The sequence below is a fragment of the Paralichthys olivaceus genome, chromosome 23 (assembly GCF_024713975.1).
Source record: "Paralichthys olivaceus isolate ysfri-2021 chromosome 23, ASM2471397v2, whole genome shotgun sequence".
Taxonomy (NCBI): Eukaryota; Metazoa; Chordata; class Actinopteri; order Pleuronectiformes; family Paralichthyidae; genus Paralichthys; species Paralichthys olivaceus.
The window spans coordinates 2,409,689-2,431,824 of record NC_091115.1 but is presented as its reverse complement, the minus strand read 5'-3'; the positions used below and the strand labels follow the sequence as shown (position 1 = coordinate 2,431,824).

The window sequence follows — 22,136 nt, the reverse complement described above, 5'->3', positions numbered from 1 at the left end:
TTGGTGTGTGTGTGTGTGTGTGTGTGTGTGTGTGTGAGGTTAAGTGTGAATTAAGCTGAGAGCAAAATCAGAAACACTGTGTGTGTGTGTGTGTGTGTGTGTGTGTGTGTGTTTGCAGCACATTCAATGTAATGCTAATCCAATTCATTTTTAATGAGGAAACTGTCAGCTCTTACCGCGAGGCGAAAGAGATAAGCGGTCTGTTGCACTCTGGGAAATCAATAGCGCACTTGTTTATTTTGCTGTTTGAATTGTTTGTGTGTTTAAAAAACAAACCGTCGGGATACGCTGCCAAGATAAGTGTTGTTTCAAAAAGCCTTAACTCCTTTGTACACAGCGTGTTTGTGCGTGTGTGTGCGCATCACTCCAGAGGAAGATTACCACAAGTCTAACAGCGATGTAATTAATTTACTCCGCGTCGATAGAAGAGAAAGAGAGAAGATATCGTTACAATTGACTGTTTCTGTCTTTCGGACGAGGCGGCGCGGGCGGGCGTGCGGGTGATAAGACTCGTACGACTCGGCGACGGGATGATCCGGAGTCAGCTTTGCATTCTGGGAGGAATTGGGGCAGAATTAGCCTCATGCAGAGATTGAACACATAAACAAGATACCGGAAAAAAAAAAAGAAACCAGCACGAGATTTAGCAATAATCTTATCTGTGCGCAACACTGTACATCTCTTTGTCTCCGCCGCCGACTGAACTAATAAAGCTGCGAGCGGCCGTTTGTCACTGTTACAGTGGCTCCAACGCCGGGTTTATTAAAGGTCATTATCATTAAGTGGATGGATGTGTTACGTATGGGCTACTCCATATTTACCGTCCCGGCCGTGAGGAGCGGCCACTTTATTAAGTTCCACCATCGTTACCCTGACGTTTATGTCTTATAAAGTCGTATTTCGCCATATTTCAGTGGAGCGGATGATGGCTTTTAAAAGAATTTCTCCGCTGCCTTGCTGGATACTCGTTTTTATTGTATTTCCCTGCAGTGGACGGTGATTTATCAGGCGGCTTACGATGCAGGTCCATCGTCGGCTCCGTGTTTCTTACATGCACACACAGGGTTCCTGAAAACTTTTTTTAAAAACAACCTGCAGCTGGATTTGAATGGTCGCTCTTTTAAAAGGGTCCATTTTCGTATTGTGCTCAATTACTCTGCTTCGAGGGTTCAGTTCAGCTGTATCGCAAAAAAACACACATTTTATCAGACAGGCGTGAGAAAGTCTGAGAAAAGTCACAGGAAACAACCAAATATAAAAAACTGTCCGTGCATAAATTTAGATTTTAGATTTGCAGAGTTACAAAAATGAAAACAACTCGGAGCTGCACTGACGTCGGGGCAATTTGCAGAAAACATTCCAGATGTTCTGTATGTGAGAACACAAACGTCTGAGTCAGTCGCAATTTTTCCGTTGTCCTGAAAATGAGCGATGAGTGAGACGTTACAGATGTTTCAGCCGTTTGTGTGAATTGACCTGTAAAGTTGAGTAATTCAGCGGAAGCTTGTGTTTAAGGACACCACATCCACAATGTCTCACCCTGAACTAGAAGATTGACGACATGGCCTTTTATTCCCCAGATCCTCCACCACTAAATACCACCGCTGCTGCATCTCAATGAAACCAATTAAAAAAACGGAATGGAATAATACAGCGACAAAATCCAGAGCTTTTGAACACAGGGAAACTAAAATAAAAAACTTTATCTGGCGTCCCAGCTGTAATTGTTTTATCTTAAAGAACGAGTAAAGCGACAGTTACATTTGGTCTGTGAGACGTCTGATGCACGCCGCAGTCCACTGATAGGTGTCGCCTCGGAGAAGATTACAACCACGCAGTTTGAAAACAGGCAAGTTAAAAAAGTCGGGGGGTGCAGGATCAGCCTGCCAGTCCTCATGGATAAAACTCTGGAGATAGATAGGATGAGAGGACGACTGCATAGGGTTCCCTAGTGGACATGGGTGGATGACTCATTTTGCCCTCCACTGGTCAGTCAACAGAATTTCGATGTCCATTTGTATACACAGTCTATGGTCTTTCAGTAAGTAGCTAAGGGATCAAACGTTATTTGTCTGACTCTCAGGTGAAAGATGTGTTTGGTGGATTTAAAGCAGCTTCAGCTCTTCAGAGACTCCATGAACTAAAAGGTCAGAAGCCCTGAAATGTTCTCACATTAGGTTTAAAGAAGCCGGACGACCAGAACACGAATATCCAGCTGTTTTTAGAGACGCTTTCATTTTCTTCAACAATGAAACCACGATATTTTGAGCCGTTTTTAAAGATTCACGTCTGAACCAGTGGGTTTGAGGGTTTGAGCGTCTCGGACAGCGTGAGAGGTGAGATAAATCATTTACGGCTGAACTAACATGTTGTCTTTTCACGGGATTTGTTGACAATATGAGTTACAGCAGCTGTATCCTTTTAAGTAACCTCAACACGTCCTCTGGTACATACATCCGACAGCTTCCTTGTTTCAGGATGAGAAGGAGGAGGAGGAGGAGGAGGAGGAGGAGGAGGAGGAGGCTCAACACAGGGAATCAATTCTGAACTGGATCTGCAATATGTAGTTTGGAGAAAGGGTGAGCTGAGGACGGATCGTGCGACGGTGCTCTCGTGTGTGTGTGTGTGTCTGAGACAGATGCATTAAGGCAAATGTGAGTGTGAGTGTGTGTGTGTGTGAGTGTGTGTGTGTGTGTGTGTGTGTGTGTGCAGCGAGAGCTCACACAGCATCTTAGTGTGAGTGTACAGCCACAGGGGAGAGCGGCTGGTTCAGCACGAGGCCAAAACGATTCAACTTTAACTGACCTCCTCGTGAAAGCACCTTAATAATTCATCACACTCCAAAAAAAAAAAGAGAAAAAAAATACATTTATATACATCAGCACCCATCGCCCCTCTATCGTCTTATTCTCTCGCTGTCTCTCGCTGAATCACTTCCCCCGGTCCCTCGTCACGTCTGAGAGCGAGGCAGCGAGCAAACACGCGGGTGAGGCAGCTATTACCAAGCAAATTCAAGACGGCTATTGATGCATATGTGTGTGACATTGATGCTGCCTGTGTGTGTGTGTGTGTGTGTGTGTGCAGGGCCACTCACCGTTAGATTTCTCACTGTCTGCAGGTTTCATCTGAATAGGGTGGTGCATCTGCAGAGACAGAAAAGATAAAAATACATCAAATGTTGCTCCGACACTCACTGTGGGGTCTGAACGTCTGACGATTCAATGCGAACTCATGTAAATGAGTTTTATATTTTGTTTCCCACAGAAGAGATGTGATCACATCGAGTTTACAAAACACAAATCTGAATCACTCAGTCCGTAACGTGGTGATCGCCGATCGTCGGGAATGTTTAGAAAAGAGAAAAGGAGAGAGAAAAAGATGAGAAGAAGGAGGAGAACAAGAAAGAGACGAAGAAGATGATGATGAAAAAAAGAGAAGAACAAGAAGGAGGACGAAGAAGAAGAAGAAGGGGAAGAGAAAATAGGGGAGAGGATGAGGAGGTGAAAGAGGAAGACAGAGAAGATGATGATAAGGAAGAGAAGGAAGAAGGAGGAGAACAGGAAAGAGAAGGAGAACAAGAGGGAGAAAGAAGGAGGAGAAGAAGATGAAGACAAAGAAGAAGGAGGAGAAGAATGTGTCACTGACGCAGGACGTCTGAAGTGATTCTGATGAACAGGCTCCTCTGTTAACTGAACATCTATAGATCTATGATAAAGAGACTGTAAATTGTGTTCACGAGTTAAAAGTGTGACCCGGCGGCTGAAGGATCCTGTGTTTCCCTCGCAGCGACACGAGGATCCAGGTTTCGTGTTTTCATCACGTGTGATGAAGGTTGTCGTCGCTCCGTGACGTGAAGCTGCAGTTTAATGGAGCCGAATGATGGATGTGTTTTTAAAGGATCTTCTTTTATGGAAAACAAGAAAACATTTCACACATGAGAGGGCTTTGTCACCTCTCTCCCTCCTTCCCTCTCTCTCTCTCTCTCTGTCTCTCAATCCCTCTCCTCCTCTGACCCTCTTTTTTTTTTTTATTCCCCTCCATCTCCCTTTGCTTTATGGGAGATTATGTAGCTGTTTGATCTGCGGAGAGATGAATGACAGTGATTCTCCAAATCTAGCCCAGTATCAATCACACTCAGAGTCAAACACCAGCCACGAGTGTGTGTGTGCACGTCGGAGTGTGTGTCCGCGCGAGTGTGCCCTGTCTTACCCATAATGCCCATGGGCTCAGTCACGCTGTGACAGAAGGCTTTGATCTTCCAATTCTATCACACACCTTTATCCCAACTCTCTCGCTCTCTTTCTTATCATCCTCACTCTCTGTGTTTTTTCTTCTTCTTCTTCTTCTTCCAGACACTCACTCACACTCTCATCCAGTCTGTAGATTAGTTCCTAAATATGCCTGAAGGGGGCACTGGACGGAGGAGGAGGCAGAAACAAAGATGGAAAGAGGAGAAGGATGAAGAGATGCAAACCGAACAGCTCTATCTGAAATATACTGTCGATTGAAGACAGACAGCGAGAGGAAGAAAGAGGAGAATTCAGCAAAGAACTTGTAAAACCACAGAAAAGATTAGGGTAAGAAGGAAATAAAGAGGAAGAGAGAAAGAATGAAAGGAAACTTAAATTCAGTGGATTTATGCTTTTACTTGTAGTTTGCAAATGTCTGCACGAAGGACAAGAATGAAAGAAATGAAGGAAGGACGAGAAGAGAAATGAGGATTTAAAGTCGAGGAAGCAGCAAAGACAAAGAGATAAGAATCAGGAGGGGAGAAGAATAAAATGATGAAGACAAAGGATCAGAAAGACGAGTCCAGCAGAGGACGAGAGAACGAAGGAGGGATGAAGGTTAAGCTTTTTACTTTCTGCATCCGTGACTGTCTTTGTGGATACGAGTGTCTTAACGTCCATGTGACCTAAAGTTTGATACCAGAGGGCGTACGTGAGGCTCTGCGGACGTTCACAGTTTGTTGTGTTCGTGCTTTGACGCGGACACTGATGCCAACTGAGAACAAGCTGGAGAAGAGAGGGAGAATCTGAAACAGAGGAGAAACTACAAAAAGACAACTCTTCCTCTGGCGTGGACGTCGCCTTCAGAGAGCACGCCTGGAATATGAAGACTCTGACCTGCAGCACACGCATGAGACGTGTCCGTCAAGCAGAGAACAACAACACAAACTCATCTGTGGAGTCTGCAGCTCAGACCTTTGGAGGGTGGACGGACAGGAAGGACTTCAGGCTGCATCACAGTGAAGTATCACTAACACAAGGACAGAGGCAGGGACATGGAGGAGGTGTGTGTGTGTGTGTGTGTGTGTGTCTGTGTGTGTGTGTGTGTGTTGATGCCACATCAAAAGGAGCAGAGTCAAAGCAAACCTGGGAGTCACATCAAGTCACTTCTTGTTAATCCATTTCAAAGTCAGTCCTTTAAAAAACAAAAAAACAAAAGCCATGACAGCATCCTCCGTGCTGCCGTCATTCACTCTTGAAAAGCGCTGCCAAACGCTGCCACACACACACTCACACACTCTCACACACACACACACACACACACACTGACACATGTATACAAACACACACACACACACACTCAGGTACAAAAACTCTGTCTGGCTTTCAGGCGTCTCCTCCTCAGGTCTGTCTACTGAGACTGCCCGGCGGGCGGCGGCGCTGTTGACGTGTTTGATCTGCGCGAGCTCCCGTCGAGACCCACAAAGCGAGACTCTCCTCCGCTGGCCCACAATTCCACAGTGCTGTTTCTTCTTTCCTGGCAGGCCCACAGCCGCAGCCTGCCATTCATTATGCGCTCAGCAGGGGCCTGGCAAAACTACTAAGTCCTTGCCGCGCTCAGGCTCATAAAAGAAGCACCAGAGAACCCAAAAATCTTCACTACGTAGAAGCCATGTGTTCAGCCGGCTTGACGCTGCGCTGGCATTTAGCTTTACAACTATATCTGTCTCATCAGTCGGCCGCGCAGACTACTTCCTGTCCTGCTGCATCCTGACGTGAGCTCATTCCTCCTCCTGCACCAAAAACCTCCTTTCACATTTTCCTCCTCTTTCAAGAACAAAGTCTCTTTTCTTCGGTAAATATTCAATCCAAACCGTCCTTGTACGCATCTCTAATAATTAATCAGCACATGATTTACAAAACATAAATTAAGAAAAGAGCCGAACACGTTACAGGGCAGCCGCACTTTTAATCACAGGAAGTCAAATCCAATGTAATTTCCTGATGTTTGATTATTGCGTCGTTAAAGTTTGTGTGAGCTTTAAGGGTCTTTTTATCTGCTCGTAATGCATCTGCAGTGCACTTGAACTGAAGTGTCACCTTTTTTTTTTTTAAGAGCACCTTCTCATAACCCGCATAGTTCAGTTCTGATTGACTGAGTCCTGCTGCTGTAAAGCACATGATAAATGTGCCACCTTTGAAAATCGATTAACGTTTAATTTACATATTAATGTGCAAACTGAAAGTCACCACGAACGCTGCTAATAACGAGACGTTGTTACTCTTCGAGATCGACTTTGCGGAAAATAAACATCTCCTCTTAGCTGCTCCACAATTACTGCAGAGCCGTTACATTTATTAACCCACAATAAAATGTGTCTGGATTTATGGTTGTCGAGCGGCTGCTACATGGGAAACAGGATCCGTGGTGATTATTGGTTCATTTGTAACTGAATGAAATTAAATTCACTGATTCTACCGGGAGACGATTATTTTTTTAATCCTGAGCTCGGTTCAGCTCTCGATCGTCATTTGTTTCAGAGGTTTGGATTGAAGCTCCTCCTCCTCCTCCTCACTGAGTAGAGTGTGACTGTAAATAAAGATGGAGGCTGCGTCTCCGCTTCCTCCTGCAGCCGAAATAATTAGTTGATGTTTGTTTTATTCTTATTTTCATTCAAATCGATTTTCTGGTTTAGTTCCGTGAGTGACTGACGGTTAAATGATCCCTCTGGATGAAATGAAAACATCTTTTTCTCAGGACGTGTCGTTCTGGTTTGGAGAGGAAACTTCACAGGTGCACAAAGTACCATTTTAATAAAGTTGGTTTCAAACGCTGAGTGATAGTGTGGTCGGATTTCTCCTGCACCGTGGTTCTCCTTTCCTAACTCCTCACGGCTTCTCCTTCACATCTTTCCTTGACCTCGTGCTGTGTGACGTCTTCCAACAGGGTCGAGGAATAAGTAAGGAGGGGATGAGGTAAGGAGAGGAGATTGTTTGGACTTTCCAGACGAACCCTCTGATTCCAAATGTGCATTGTGATTTGTCTGTCAGCATGACAAGGCAGAACTGTGGCTATCCCAGATTAGCTTGTCCAATCACCAGAAGATATTTACGGATGAGTGAAACCATCAGGTCCTCATTACACCGCGGGGATCAGAGTGCAGCCGGCAGCCAAGATAGATTTTATGACCTTCCAGTTCTGGGACAGTCTCTTCAATCACCCTCCCTCTCTCTCTTCCTGGCTGAGGCTGAGGCGTCTGTTTGTTACTCGCTGATGAAATGTCAGCCGCCGTCCCTCCTCTTTTCCCTTCTTTTAATATATCCTCATCACTCGCAGACTCCTGGCGACCTGGACGGCAATCAGACCGCCGGTGTGCGAATCCCCCAGCCACAACCGCTGGTCGTTAAAATCTCCGTCCCCGTGCAGCGAGAGCAGGAAACCCTACACTTCCTAAATGTTAACCGCCGCTCTTGGGTAAATGCTGTCTCCTGTCACCTCCTCTAGATGTCTTCCAAGAACGCCCTGGTGCTTAAAAGGTCAGAGGTCGTCTTGTCCTGGAGCCAGAGGACAAATCTGAGGCTCAGGCTGGGAATAGAAGAAGTGTGTTAATGTGTGTGTGTGTGTGTGTGCGACGAAGCAACAGCCAGGTTCATGTGACCAGAGTGTTTGTGCCAAAATCTGGGGAGTGCACATACTGTAAGGTATCAAACACCACACACACACACACACACACACACACACACTGTCACAGACGGCAGACACACACTCCTTCTCCTCCCTCCTCTCTGAAGATGTGACGGTGAGCTGCTGGGTCAAAGTCAGACAGATGGCCCTCACAGCCGGGACTCAGACACACACACACACACACACACACACAGACACACACACCTCCAAAGTACCAGCACACGACTGACCTCCGGAGGGGGATCATCACAACACAAACACTTTGCCTACATTCATTGTTAAAGTGGTTTCACTGGAGACATTATCAGACAAAGACGAAACCTTCGAAATCACAATAACCACGATCTTCCCTTCAAACTAACCGTGACAATTTCCAATCCTCACGATGGTGGTGGCGTCTTCTCTCAAACAACTCGGCAACAGTTTGATTGAACTTCCGGCGAAGTCGGCGACATGTCCGACAGCGCACATCTCCGACTGACGATGGGTTTGAACAATTAAGAGCCTTCAACCCGACCAGTCTGCATGTCTTTGGACGACAATGTGACGGAGAGCAGAAAAGCTCACGCTGCGTAATGTTGAAGCAGTAAATAAAAAGGAAACAACTCCCGTTAGAAAACAAACGACTATAAATCAAACTGTCCTTCGTGATATCTCTCGTCTTGGCGGCGCGTAGCGAACAGTTAGCCCGACATTATCCCCACTTAATTTAGCTCCGGTAAACAATTAACCCAGCGTGTGTGTGTGTGTGTGTGTGTGTGTGTGTGTGTGTGTGTGTGTGTGCGCAGAATGATTGAGGGATTGTGGCACTAACTATGCTGCGTCATGTCTTCACGAGTATTTAACAGAGTTAAACCCCCCCCCCCCGATGAGTCAATATACTTAAACGCTGCCACCAAGTCGGAGAGAAAAGAGGGGTTAGGGAAGTTAATTTGAAACAAGCGATTAATATTTCTTTCGTTAAATAAGCGCACTCACACACACACACACACACACACACACAAGTGAACACACACTGTGAGGGTTGGTGCATCGATGAGGTTTGTCTTTCTTCAGCCCTGTTTGCGATAGCATTTGGGTTTCACTATGGCAATTACAGCCTTTAATTGAATTGATTTTGATAATGAGCCTCTGTAATGACGCCGCTGTGGGAATGGTTGTGTGTGTGTGTGTGTGTGTGTGTGTGTGTGTGTGTGTGTGTTTGCAGTGACTGAGCTACTGTTGTTTTTTCTGGACTTAAATGATGTGTGAGCACACACACACACACACACACATTTTAAAACATTGGCTCATGCTGCTCTAATAGCCGACAACTGAACGGCCGTCTTCATGAATCGCTTGTCCGAGGTCTAACCTTTCAGCTTGTTGCATAATATCCTCCAGGCTATAACACATGAATGTTTGATGACACACTACTTAGTAAATGAGAAACCTAATATCCTACGCTGACATATTTCCGCTGTTTCAAAGCTTAGCACCAACCTACAACTGCTCCCCGGGTCCTTGGGTGGTTGCGGCGGTCGGGTTTCACGAGAGAACTTGTCTGCGGTGAGGAGGCGAGCTGCCGACGACTTAAAGAAGGAGGCCGAGGAGTGAATGAGACGCTCTATCAGTCAGTCGGAGTAACCGTATCTCTTTTTCCTGCCAGTTCGGCTTCATGGGTGCCGCTGAGAGCGGTTGTGATAGAGCAGCGATATGTGTAATAGGCTCGCACCTGAGCAAACAACACACATGGACTGACAGGCTGTGGACATAAAGCATTCCTCCTCTCACTGAACGACTAACAAGTGCTGAACACACACACACACACACACGCTCACACACACACACACACAGGTATCGGTTATCTGATAAATGACGCTGGCCGTTTATACGTCTTGCATCATCGATCATATTCAGTGTGTATTATGGAATTGATCAATGCCGCTTGGCTCAGATTTCACTTCCTCTCAGGTATCAACCGAGAGCGCCGCCATCAGGGGGTCGAGGCTTTTCTGCCCAAACGGCACGATTGCCACAAACTCTACTCATCGCCTCTCGCAGTTGATTTAAAGACACAAACAAAATAAGATTTAGACGCATCACCTCTACGACCACGAGCAAACAGTACGCATCATTACACAACAACAACGGGGGACATCTCGTAAACGATGACAAGCCCAAACCAGCCCTGTCGCACCATAGTGACTTGTGTCCTGATGGATTAAATGTAATACATCAGCTATAAATAGAAATGGGGTGTATTCATAAAGAGCTTTTGAAGTTTTGATGATGACTCAGTGCACTTTACAGAACAGTTTCACACACACACACACACACACATTCATACTGTGCATCGATGTGCAGTATTTCATATATCACCGCCGGCACAGGAGCAATTAGGGGTTTAGTATCTCAGAGACCAGGATTGAACCGTCGTGCACGACCCTCTGGTTAGTTCCGAAAACAACTTTACAGCATAATAATGATCAATTAATATTAATAAAACAATGTTTACAACGATAAAACTGGAACTAACATCTGAATGTGCTAATTTGGATTTTTAGTACAATGTGATCATGGTCCGATACTTTCAAACATCCAGAGCATCAGTCAAATAAAAAAATAAAAAATTACATCAGGAGCTACAATAAACACTGCAGGCCTGCAACCACAGTGCTTCTCAAAGCAGACACACACACACACACACACACACACACACACACACACAAAGTTCCTTTCAAAGCCTGGAACAGTCAGAGACTTAGGACCACGGGGGTTTTTTGCATGAAAGAATATGATTTCTCACATCGTTGAAAGTTATTAATTCACATTATCACTTACAGTCTTCGCTCCGAACCGCAGCTCCGTCCATCAACTTGAAATAATAAGTGACCGATTAAATGACCTGTGTCTCTGGATTATAAATTGCTGCTTTATAAACCTCAACCTTGTTGGAGATAGCACTTACTTTGATGAGGGCGTTTGATGTGCCTCTGGTTGCACCACGAACACACGCAACCTTGCGCCTGCATTCTGGCAGCGGAGCATCACTAATTATCTCACCAGTAGAAAGGTAAGGGAGGTGGGGACCTGTGTGTGTGTGTGTGTGTGTGTGTGTGTGTGTGTGTGTGTGTGAGTGGTCTCAGTGCGACAGTAGCTTTTAATGAGCCCCACGCTTCTTATCAAACTTGGCGCTCGACAAACGCTCTGATCCGCCCACATGGAGGACGGGGTTTGACTGATCGTGTCTGAAGCAACCCCCCCCCCACGCACACACACACACACACACACACACACACACACACACACACACACACACACCCCCAACCAGCACCCTGATCACCCTCCCTCTTCTCCGCCCCTCCGCCCCTCCGCCTTCACTGTCAGAATGAAATATCCTTGAGAGAAACTGCGAATCAAAGTGCTTTTTCATCCTTTCTCTCAAAGAGAAAGCGCGATAGAGAGGGAGAAGGAGAGAAGGAGAGATTCAACAGGACAAAAGAGAAGGAGAGAGAGAGAGAGAGGGGGAGAGAGGGCAAGAGGTAGAGAGAGAGAAAGAGAGAGAGGGAGAAAATAAAGAAAACAAGGATAAAGGGACTGAACTTCTCCACGCTGGAGGGCACTCCAGAGGACGCGTCCTAGATTAGCTCTCACCCCTCCCTTCATCTTTCCATGTTTCCATCCACCTCGTCCGGCTTCAGACGGGGGAATGGCGGCCCCGGGCCCTCATGGCGGGCATCAGGGGGGAGGAGGGGGAGAAGAGGGGAGACACCGGGCATTTAGACATCTGTCAGCCGCTAATGAAAGAGTTCAATTTAGTGGAAAATCTCAAACAACCTTGTCAGACAGGCGGGCTGACAGGCTTTAACTCGCCCCGTGTTGTTGCTTGCGTGTGTGTGTGTGCGCGTCTCAGCGTGTGTTGTGTTAGTGTGGAGGGTGGAGTAGATGAGGAGGGGGAAATTAAAAAAAAGAAAAAAGTAATGCTATAAACTCAGACTGTGCACATAAAAAGGATGTGTATGAGTGTGTGTGTAAGAGTCGTGCAGGGGCGTGGATCAGTCCGTGCAGCGGGGGTCGGGTCTTATGGCTTAAAATCGCTCCAGGGGTACAGGGCATGTTTTTCGACGATAGATGGGTTATAATGGGGGTCTTGGAAGAGTGTGTGTGTGTGTGTGTGTGTATTTAGACCTCACTCGTGCTATTAGAGCTGCAGAGATGAACACGCGGCTCTCTAGGCAACTCGTGTGCATGCAGACACACACTGTGTCTCTAACCCCCCCCCCCCCTGAAAACTTCATTAGCAGGTCATTAGAAACGGCTTCGGTGAAAGCTGTTGTTCTTCTCTTCAATGAAAAGACGTAAACGTTGTTCAGATGAGTCATTATTTTTTTTATTTTCTTTGGATGAACCCACCTGCTGATATTACAGAGGGGGTGCAGGCAAACGGAATGCGGTGCTGCATGTGTAGATGAATTCAATGAATTCTTACAGTCTAATCTGGAAATGGATTATAAATTATCCATAGATATATATACTATCATATATATATATTATGTAAGTAGAATGATAACATTAATATATTTTTGTAGAAGTGAAAGTGACGCACTTAAACCCTGGGAAGAATTACTTTTTTAGAATTTGCGAGGTCATATTGATTTTTTGTGTGTGTCACCAAAGTAAATAAATTTCATAAAAATGTCGCAGAAACTTGTCGATTTTTCTTTCTGTTTGTTTTCGAGTGCTCGATGAAGCCTCGGAGCGACAGAAGAAAAAAAAAAAAGCAGGTTTGCAGCAGTCGGACAATGTAACGCTTGAATGACGAGGACGTTCATTTGGTGCATTTGATCTCGTGTTGACTTGCTCAGTAGTAAAAAACCATACAGATATCACCATGGCAACCAAATGAAGAGGATTAATTCATTTTCCCCATTCAACCAAAAAGACCACTACCCCCCCCCCCCCCCCCCCTCCCCCCCCAACTTCATTCAGATTTTCAGCTGAGAAAACGTCCTTAGACCATTTTAAAGAAACTCTGTCTCGTGAAGAGTCACGAAGCAACAATGAGATTCTTCTACAACTTGAACTCGAGTCGCCCTCGTCACAACACGAACAGGTTTACTGGGAACTACAGTGACCAGCGTCGTCGTACAGCAGGAGACACAATAACATGGGGTTGGCATGGAAACAAGAGAAAAATCTGGATATTTATGATAAGGATCCGTAAAAGTGAAAACAAGAAGCCTGTGAAATACAACCAGCTCCTCGTTTTACTGTTACTTCATCAACGAAAAACGCCTGACAGGTCCGGAGCTGACGGGAACACACACTTCCTGCATGAATAAACTCACATGTACATGCGTTTGATAAACACGCGCTGTCAGATCGCTGACAAATCTCCACCGGACGCGGCTGAGGAGTGATGGGAGGAGACGGAGCGACGTGGAGAGGCTGGGAGCTGAGAGGAAACCTCAGAGCGTCGGATGCATCGCGTTAAAAAACGCAGGCGACCGTTTTTTAAATTCTTTACTAAAAAAGAAATTGCAGCCGTTCAACTGCCTCTGCCCCGCACCAACATGGCTGCCAGGTCGGCGCTGCCAACGCCGGCGATGCCCTTTTCTCCAATATGGCCCCCGTCCAGCTTTTCACTCTGATTGCATCCCTCCCTGTTAGAGCCTTGGTTTTGGAAGGAGAGGGAGAGCGAGGGAGGGGAAGAGTGCCAATACAAACATTGTTCTGCCGGCTTTTTACAAGCCAGGAGAGTGGGGAAGTTAATAAGCAGGTATTGGTTTTTAACTGCGGCCCGTTTATTGCTTTGCCCTCGAGCGTGCTGGAGTGCTCTACTCCACCTTTTTCCTGTCCATCTGCCCATCACCTCGGCGAACCCCCCCCCCCCGCTCACTCTCTCCCTCTCTGTTTCCGCTCTCCCTTTGTCTTGCCTCGTCTCGTTCAGCAATTAATTCTGCATCCTCATCATCTGCTTTTTTTTTTTTTTTTTTATGTTCTGTCTCTCGCTGACTTCTTCCCTTCACCTCTTCCTGCCCCTTCTTTTATTTTTAAGCTGCAGTGACGCTTGTTTAAAAACCCTGTTTAAATATTACAAACAAACTCTGCAGAAGCCACTGGAATTATCTGTCATTATGTCACTATTGATTCAGTGTGTGTTTGAGAGCGCGCTGCATTTATTGCCTGTATATTAGGTTTTAAACCATATCCGTCTGTCAATACTGGACTTATTATTAAAAATGGAAGTGAGCCAGTCAGTGGTGTCCGGCTCTGACATGATGAATATGATGCAGTTTAATTACGCAGATATTTTGCCGTTGATCAATGTCGTCTCAGTTTCAATGGACAGTTTTAATTCCACCTCCTTTCAGAAGCCTTCCTGAGCTGCCAAGAACAAAAATGAGTTGACTGACGACTGAAATCTGCTCTTTCTCACTGCAAAACATTTAATCTCACAGCGCAGACAGTTGATGATAGAAGAATCTACGTGTTGTCACGATGTCGTCTCATAGATAAATGTTATTATGTTTAAAGCACAAAACCACATTTATACTGGTTCAGCTTTTGGATAAAGGTTGAAGAAAATATCATGTTTCCACCACTTGTGAACAACCAACACCATTTCCAGCCGCAACAATCAAGTTTATTGACTTTACTTGACGTCCGATAGCCTCAAACACAACAAGCAGAGATGCTGCAGGAAAGAAAAGCGAGTGAGGATGACCGTACCCAACAGAGGGAAGGTGTTATGGTGTAGGAGAAGGCGATTTCATGTCCCTATAATCCTGGAGCTGCTGCAGCATGTGTCCTCCCCAGGGCTGCTTCACACCTCCGACAAGGGATAAGTGACTAACTCTTGCGGCGCAGGAAAACAGACCAAATTTAACATTCTTATTCCACAAGCAATTAACACGGTGACTCTGAGCAAAAACAACAAGCTTGACTCCGAATCCAGAATCCGAGCAAAATCCCACGTACGACTCACGTGGGATTCGCAGGATCCACCTCGTCCTGCCCAGGAGGGCCATCCACTGATCCAGCTGACGGAGGCGAGCGAGTGAAGGCGCTCAATTGATGAGACTCCAGTTAGCTGGCGCAGCCAAGGAGAGAGGCGGGTAGGCAGCCAATAGCCTGAGTCGAAGGGAACTGGGGGCTTCTAAATATCCACCCAGGGCTGAAAGAGCTAGAGTGAGAGCGAGCGCCAGCCGACTTCCTCTATCACTCTCTCGGGCTACAGGAGGGAACAATAGCGGAGAACACGGTGCCACAACATCATCATGTCCCTTTGTAGTAAGAGCTATAAACGCGTCCCCGGGCACGGAGAAGCAGATACAAGCAAACACGTACACATTCGTGTTTTTAAAGGGATGTGTCCACTAGAATGAGTTTTAGTCAGCGGGTTGCAGGAGGAGACAAACATCAAACAGCACAGAAGGGGTGAAAGTATTTCATCAGCTGGTCGAGTAAACATCCAAACAATGTCAATTACTATGATAATATTTTCTCTCCACTGATATATATGTAAAATCACAATGTATGAATAATTATAAGGCTCAAACTGGTGTTTAGTGCAACAGACTGTGATCTACCTTTATGCATCACATCACTTGAAACTCTTCACACGTGCAAACAGAGGCAGGAACCACTTTCACTGATTTATTTATCCGGTAACACCTGTTTTCTGAAGTCAGGTTTCTCACGATGGCAAACACGGTCTCATCCTCACAGGCCTCCGAATCGTTATTCCAGACGTGACACTTCGTCAAGGCAGAGCTCACTCTGTAAGAGTTGACTCAGCGTCACATGCCATTCAAGGCAAGGTCAACTCATCCCCACTTTATGCAAGGAGGGCGGCGGAAAAACTTGGATAAGGACACCCAAGTGCACTATGGGTATATGCAGACTCCTATATTCCAGACATGCTTATCTTTACGACTGACAAAAAACCCAAGGTGGGATTCAGGTTTCATCCGACTTATAAAACCTTGAAAAGGTTAAAGATGAAGCGCAGCTTGCTGCTGCTGCTGCTGCTGCATGTATTTCTTCACTAGTCACAATCCTCCACACGTCCAGGTAGTTGCCATTCCTGCGGTGGATGAGCAAAGAGCACGGCAGGCGGTTGTAGTCCTGTGCTGGTGTAGGAAATATCAATTACTCCCACAATCCTAAAGGAGACGCACTGCTTACCAATAGAGGGGCATGGCCATAAAGGGCTCAACCCATGACACACAAGACCAATCAGAGGTCTTAACATGTCCTAATCTGTAGGACACAGAGCTTTAAGTGGACGGAGAGAAGACAGAGGACAACAAAATGCTCCTAACTACGGGCAGGATCATTACCTAAGGATCACTCTCTGCATGTTAGCAGGAGAACTGTCTTCATGTCAGAATGATGCAGAGGTTCAAAGTGACTGTGAGACTGTGGAGCACCAAAGATAAATTCAATGAAGGGTCAAGTGGTTCAGTCACTTGGTGGAACGGCCGTGATAATGAAATTGCTCCCAAATACACTGAAGTTGTGGAAAAGGTCTCACCTTTGTCCGACAGCTCCTGAAGACAGGGGAGAACCAATGTCACCAAGCAGTGGAATGAAATAACTTTCTCAAACCATTCAGCCTCCTTTTGGCCTCATACAAAAATCTTGTGCATGTGGAAACTCCCACTGCCTTTAAATCCGACCTCCCTGGGCCCAGCCCATAGGACGGGTGTTCAGCTGGCCCGAGAAATCAGGTGAAGTCAAGCTATGGTGGCTGTAGCTTCCACTGTTCCCAACTGTAGTGTACGGTAAATGCTAACATGCTCTTTCTGTGGTGACAGACAGGAGTTGTACTTTACCGATCCCAATTGGGAAATTGTTGAATCCGGTGACCGAGGCGTTAGCTCGGCCGGTTGGTGTGTTTAGCAGGTCCCTCACGTTGGCAGTCGGGAGACAGACAGATGCAGGAGGAAGAGGAGTTTGAATGACAGGTGACACAGCGTCAACCCTTTCTAAAGGCGAGGAGCTCTGCCTTGATGCAAGCGTCGCAACTGGAATTACGATACGGAGGCGTATGAAGGTAACCCTAAGAGATGCGTTCCCCGTAGTGAGACACAGAAATGAAGGTTTAAAAGAGAACTGTTTTTTGTTTACAAGGAAATTCTGGAGGGAGCCTTTCACATGTGCATCTTCACTCATGATTTCACACTTTCTTTCACAAACCAACTCTGACAGTCGGTTGCTCGCCTGCTCGCACGTCCGGACACTCGCGCTTGCAAATGCGCCGTGGCAGCAGAGCAACGCGCTGATGTACACACAGGTTGGGGCGGGACCGCCTCAGGGTAATGCTGTAAGTGTGTGATTAGAGGAGAAAGTAGGCAGAGGAGAACCGAGGACACACACTCACCCCTGTTAAGGTCTTTATGTTGTGCAGTGCATTCTGGGCTTCAAGGGCAGCTTTCCTTGTATAAAACGTGACAAAACAGCAGCCTGGGGAGAGAGACAGAGAGAGAGGGGATGAGCATAAGGAGCAACAAAGAGCATTTTCTCTATTCATCTGCTTGGCATCACCTGTCGACATCGGCAGACGCTGAGTGAATGTTAAGGACGAGACATCCCGGCTGAAGGGAAAGAGAATTCTTTTGGATTTGTTTCAACGCTGATGAGTTGAGCCTCGAGGAAGCGTGCGCACGCCGCGATGCACACGCACCCACACCGACGACACAAAGGCTCAGAGACAGGAGGTGACGGAGAACGCGGTCGCCTCTTCATTAATCCTTGAATAACGAGCCAACAGTTTCTTACTCACTCATTCACTTTTGAATAAGTCTTACTGATTTAATGTTTTGCAGATCTGAAGATATCTACTTTTTTTTTTTTTTTACAGTGATTCAAGTACGCTTGACCTCCGGGACAGAAAATAAGCAACACGAACACAAGGTCAGCCGATGAAGTGAAAATGAAATCAGTCCAAAAAACGTTTAATCCACATGTACACTGAAAATATAAACTTTAAACTGCTCAGCTAAATATGACTTGTGAATACACTTAAAACATTTTTATGGCTTTATGAACCAACAAGGTAACAGACAAATGAATTACAATTACTAACATTCATTTAAACATTGATGTAAATAACTTGTCACTGATCCACATTAGTTTTCAAATTCTTTCACACACAAACATAGTGAGTGGCTGTGGCTGAAGAGGTCATCGGCTCCGACAGTCCGCATGCAGTGTGAGTGCTCAGTGAATAACACAAAGTGTTTTTTATAAATACAGAAGATAAGTTGTCCGAACGAATGTTAAAAAGTTGGTGAAAACTTTTGAGTTGGCCTCAAAATAAAAGAAATCTGACGCAGTAAGTTCTCTTGAGTTCTGACATTTCCCTTTTTTCACGGTGCTTTGCCCAATTTTTCGTATTGACGTCCTGAATGTATTTCGACTAAGGCGCTCACTCCCTCAATCACAATACTGTTTATGCACTCAAGTGCATGTGCACACACGAGCGTATAAAACTAGAGAGCAAACGAGGGAGAGATGGGTTTTGCCACTTTATTAATCTGTGTGTAATCCCTGCAGAGTGGAGCTAAAACGCCGCAGTCGTGGGCCGTTCTCAGTCAGCACGCAAACCTGCACAGTCAGGAGAAAAACCCCAGTGAGACGACATTTAGGCCAAACACAGAGGTGTGACTTTACTTTCCTCATATTCACAGCAGCCGTTATTTGATTTCTGTCAAACGTGCTGTTTGTAAAAGTCTCTCTGAGGACTCACGTCTTTGTTTCCGTCCTCGTGAAAACTTTGACATCATTATCTCACAGCCAAAGGGAAATTCAAAAAGCAAACAGTCGAAAAGGACGCGTGAAGACATGAAATATGGAGGATGAACTCTGCGGTGAGTTCATCGACTGAAAGGAAGAAGCGTGAGGCGCTGAGCTTCACGATGAATCATCAAGATCAATGACAACCTGTGTTTTAAATATAAAGCTGCTTGTTTGCTGCCTCCAATATTTGCATTCTGCAAAGTCATTTTAGACGAATACCAGCAGACATACTTCAGTCTTTAAAATGAATCATCAGCCAAAACAAATGGACGACATTGTCATTTCTATAATAAGTTAATGTAACAACATGCAAACATACATTCAAACCAGGAACCACGAGAACTTTTAACCAGACAGTTAAAGACAAACACTAAACCAGTGTTTTCTGCGTCCACAGAGCTGTTTAATCTACCGATGTGAAGCCGACCTCTACTTAAAGAACGACCACAATCCCAGGCTCTGTCTGCACTTGAGAGCATTTTGCATTAAACACGGTCCACGCAGCACGTTAGCACACGTCAGGTAAACCTCGATAACGTCTTTACTGCTGCAGATTCATTTGTTCAGACCTTCTGCCTCCAGCTTCTCTCATCGGTTAACGTTGATGTGTATTTATATGTCCAGAGATGAGCTGAGCGCGCTGCTGTACACATCTGCTTTGTTGTCCTCCCCATTGTGTTTATGACACAAATCAGCTCAGTGTGAATGAGGCGGCCTGGCTGCGGGTTTGTTGTCCGTATCGCAGACATCAGCCCTTATGACACTTGCCCTGCAGTGCATCTTAGTGAAATCCAACAGTGAGCATCTGGAGCAGGTTTTGCATCCCAATCCCAGAGTCCCTTTGATGAGGCTGGGAGCGTAATGGATCTGAATTCCTGCCGTGTCCTCTGGGTGCCAGGGCTGCTGAAGAGTTGGCCCTTAGCCTGGCGTCAGCAACGTGATCGGTGTTGCGATTCAGATGGTGCGGTGCCTGTGCATTAGTGAGGATAACTCTCAGCTTAGTGTTTTCTTCTCCTGCGACCTCGAGCATTAAAGGCAGCTCCGAGTGTCACTTCACTAAAACCCTGAACCCTCCGCGTCTACTTCCACGCCATCAAATCACCGCTGAGAGTTTCTCACCGGCTTCTACAAGTTCTACAAGGCGCCGAGATAAGCAGAGAAATTAGTCACGACTAACTAATCAGCTGATGCGGCGCAGACACACATGACTGAGAGGTAAAGCGGTGGCTTCCACATTCTGATCTAATGTTTGCTCATCGACACCATAAAAAATGGACTGACTGAGAAACTGAAGTTAAATTTAACAAGTATTCAAGTGTAAGAAGAAAAAGAGGGGAATAAATTATATTATTATTGTAAATATGAATTATTATTCTAAACACAGAATAAATTAATAAGATAATATTAAAGATGTACATCAATCGATGAATAGTAAGATACATTTATTTTCACTTAAAACAACTTAGACCCTTAAATTAAACTTTTTGACTAAACATTGATGTAAAATTGATCCGGCAGCTTGATTTCCATTCTTACTTTCTGCAGAGTGAACTCTACGTGTATACAAGAGGGAGCTTTTTAGCATTGCCTCAGTATTGAACATTATAATTCCATCATAATTCCAACTGCACCTGTGTTCAAGCTCTGGCCCCTCGTGTGCCATTTGCAATTCCAGCAGCAGAGCGCTCGGGTTAGCTGCTAACCTGCGCTCAGTCGGTTATGATTCCGGTGGCATTTCTTATCTTTTTTCTTTGCATATATAGAAATGGGAGGGTTAGCTTTTTGCTATTAGCATTAGCAATTCTGACAGCATATTATGTGCAGGGGGAGGGTTGAGCGTAAGCGATGCGTTAGCCGCTGCGTGTTGTGATTCCCCCGGTGTAGCCGGGGCCCGGGAGCCATGCGGCGTGTGGCGGATCGTCCCAGGTGGTGGGCTGTCAAGATGAGGATCAAAGAGCAGAGGAGTGGACCTCACACACACACACACACACACACACACACACACACACATAGATATTCCTGCGGTGTTCCGGGTGCACCTGTTTAAGAGTCAGCACACTTGCGCCTCACACACACAAAGCTACAGAAAGCCACTGAGAGCACGCGTATCATTCTAAGCGTACGTCTGCATATGTGCGTTTTATTTGCAGAAAGGAGAAAGAAAAAAAAAACTCCCTGCATGACAACCTTGAGCAGGTGAAAAAGTGCTGCAGACCAGCATGAATAAGCTCTTTCCGTCTATGTGTGTGTTTGTGTGTGTTTCTCTTTTCTCACAGCACAAACATTTACCTGAAGGCCAAAGGGGGCTCAGAGCGGGGAGATACAACTCTGCTTGTGCTGTTGAAGAGGGACACTCAAAAAACACACACGAGAGACGCACACAAACTCAGATTGAGGGGAAGAAATCTATTAGACACTGATGTGTGTGTGCAAGAGACAGACTGAGCGAGCAGAGAGGATGTGGGGGAAAGAAGGGCAGAGAGAAGAAGAAGAAGAGGAGGAGGGGAGAGGAAGAGCGGCTGTGAGCGGAATAGAAAGCAGAGGAGGGAGATGGCTGTTCATAAATGCTTCATGGCTGCTGAAGGGGGCCTTTGACTGAGCGGAGACCCGCAGCCCCCCGGCTCTGTCAACACCTCTACCCTCTGCAACAACAGGTCGACCCCGGCTCCGCCGCTCGCGACATCGGGGCTGCAGAGAAGCCGAGGGGAGGCTGAACCTGCGTGTTGAGAAGGTGCGATCGGGCTCAAGTATTTATATGTGAGGTCGATACCGGCTTTTCATTTAAAGCCAGACACCAGACAGGCGGTGTTCTCTCCGTGTGTGACCGTGGCCGTCAGTCCGGTCCGGGTGAGAGACGCCTCAGAGGTGACAACCTGCCCTTTTTATTATACCTTTAATTCACGGTGGTAATTTTTTTTAAAGGTAAAGCTTAATTTTAAAGGGAACATCTCGGCCTCCCCTGCCAGTGAAGAGGTGTGGGGGGGGGGGGGGTCATGTTGCCTTCAGCAGCGACTAATCTACTCAAAGAGACTTTCTGAGTTTCACAGATGTTTTTCTTGGAGAAATTGTTTAAAATTTAAAAGGAGACGTGTGATTTATTTTGTAGTTATTGTGTTCTCTGGGTTTCTACCTCCGATCCTGTCCATTTGTTTGTTGGTTAATTTGTTTGTAAGAAGAATCAGCAAAACCCACTGGACAGGGTTCTGATAGATAATAATATTAAACACATTATTGAGTGCCATTCTAGTTTGTGTACGAAAAAGCTCAGCGAAGTCCAGAAAACAAAGGTAGAAGCTTCCCTCGATCTCCAGTGTCAGCAAGTGCCTTCACGTACTCAATCACCCTCCGTCACTCCGGTTTCTATTCCTTCCTCTCCACTCTTTTTCTTTTTTTTTTAGCCGGTTCCACTCAACCGCTGACCCACATTAACTACA

General features: G+C 45.8%; 1 protein-coding gene across 37 annotated transcripts in view; it reads right to left on the bottom strand.

Moving 5' to 3' along the window:
• Positions 1-22,136, bottom strand: part of celf2 (cugbp, Elav-like family member 2) — a 174,599-nt gene that overhangs the window by 34,773 nt on the left and 117,690 nt on the right. For all 37 annotated transcript variants that reach the window (XM_069519756.1, XM_069519763.1, XM_069519761.1 and 34 more), the window contains 2 exons: positions 17,285-17,367; positions 3,095-3,143 (listed from right to left, as the gene is read on the bottom strand). In XM_069519756.1, the coding sequence (XP_069375857.1) occupies positions 3,095-3,143; positions 17,285-17,367 (132 nt within the window). The remainder of the gene's footprint in view (positions 1-3,094; positions 3,144-17,284; positions 17,368-22,136) is intronic.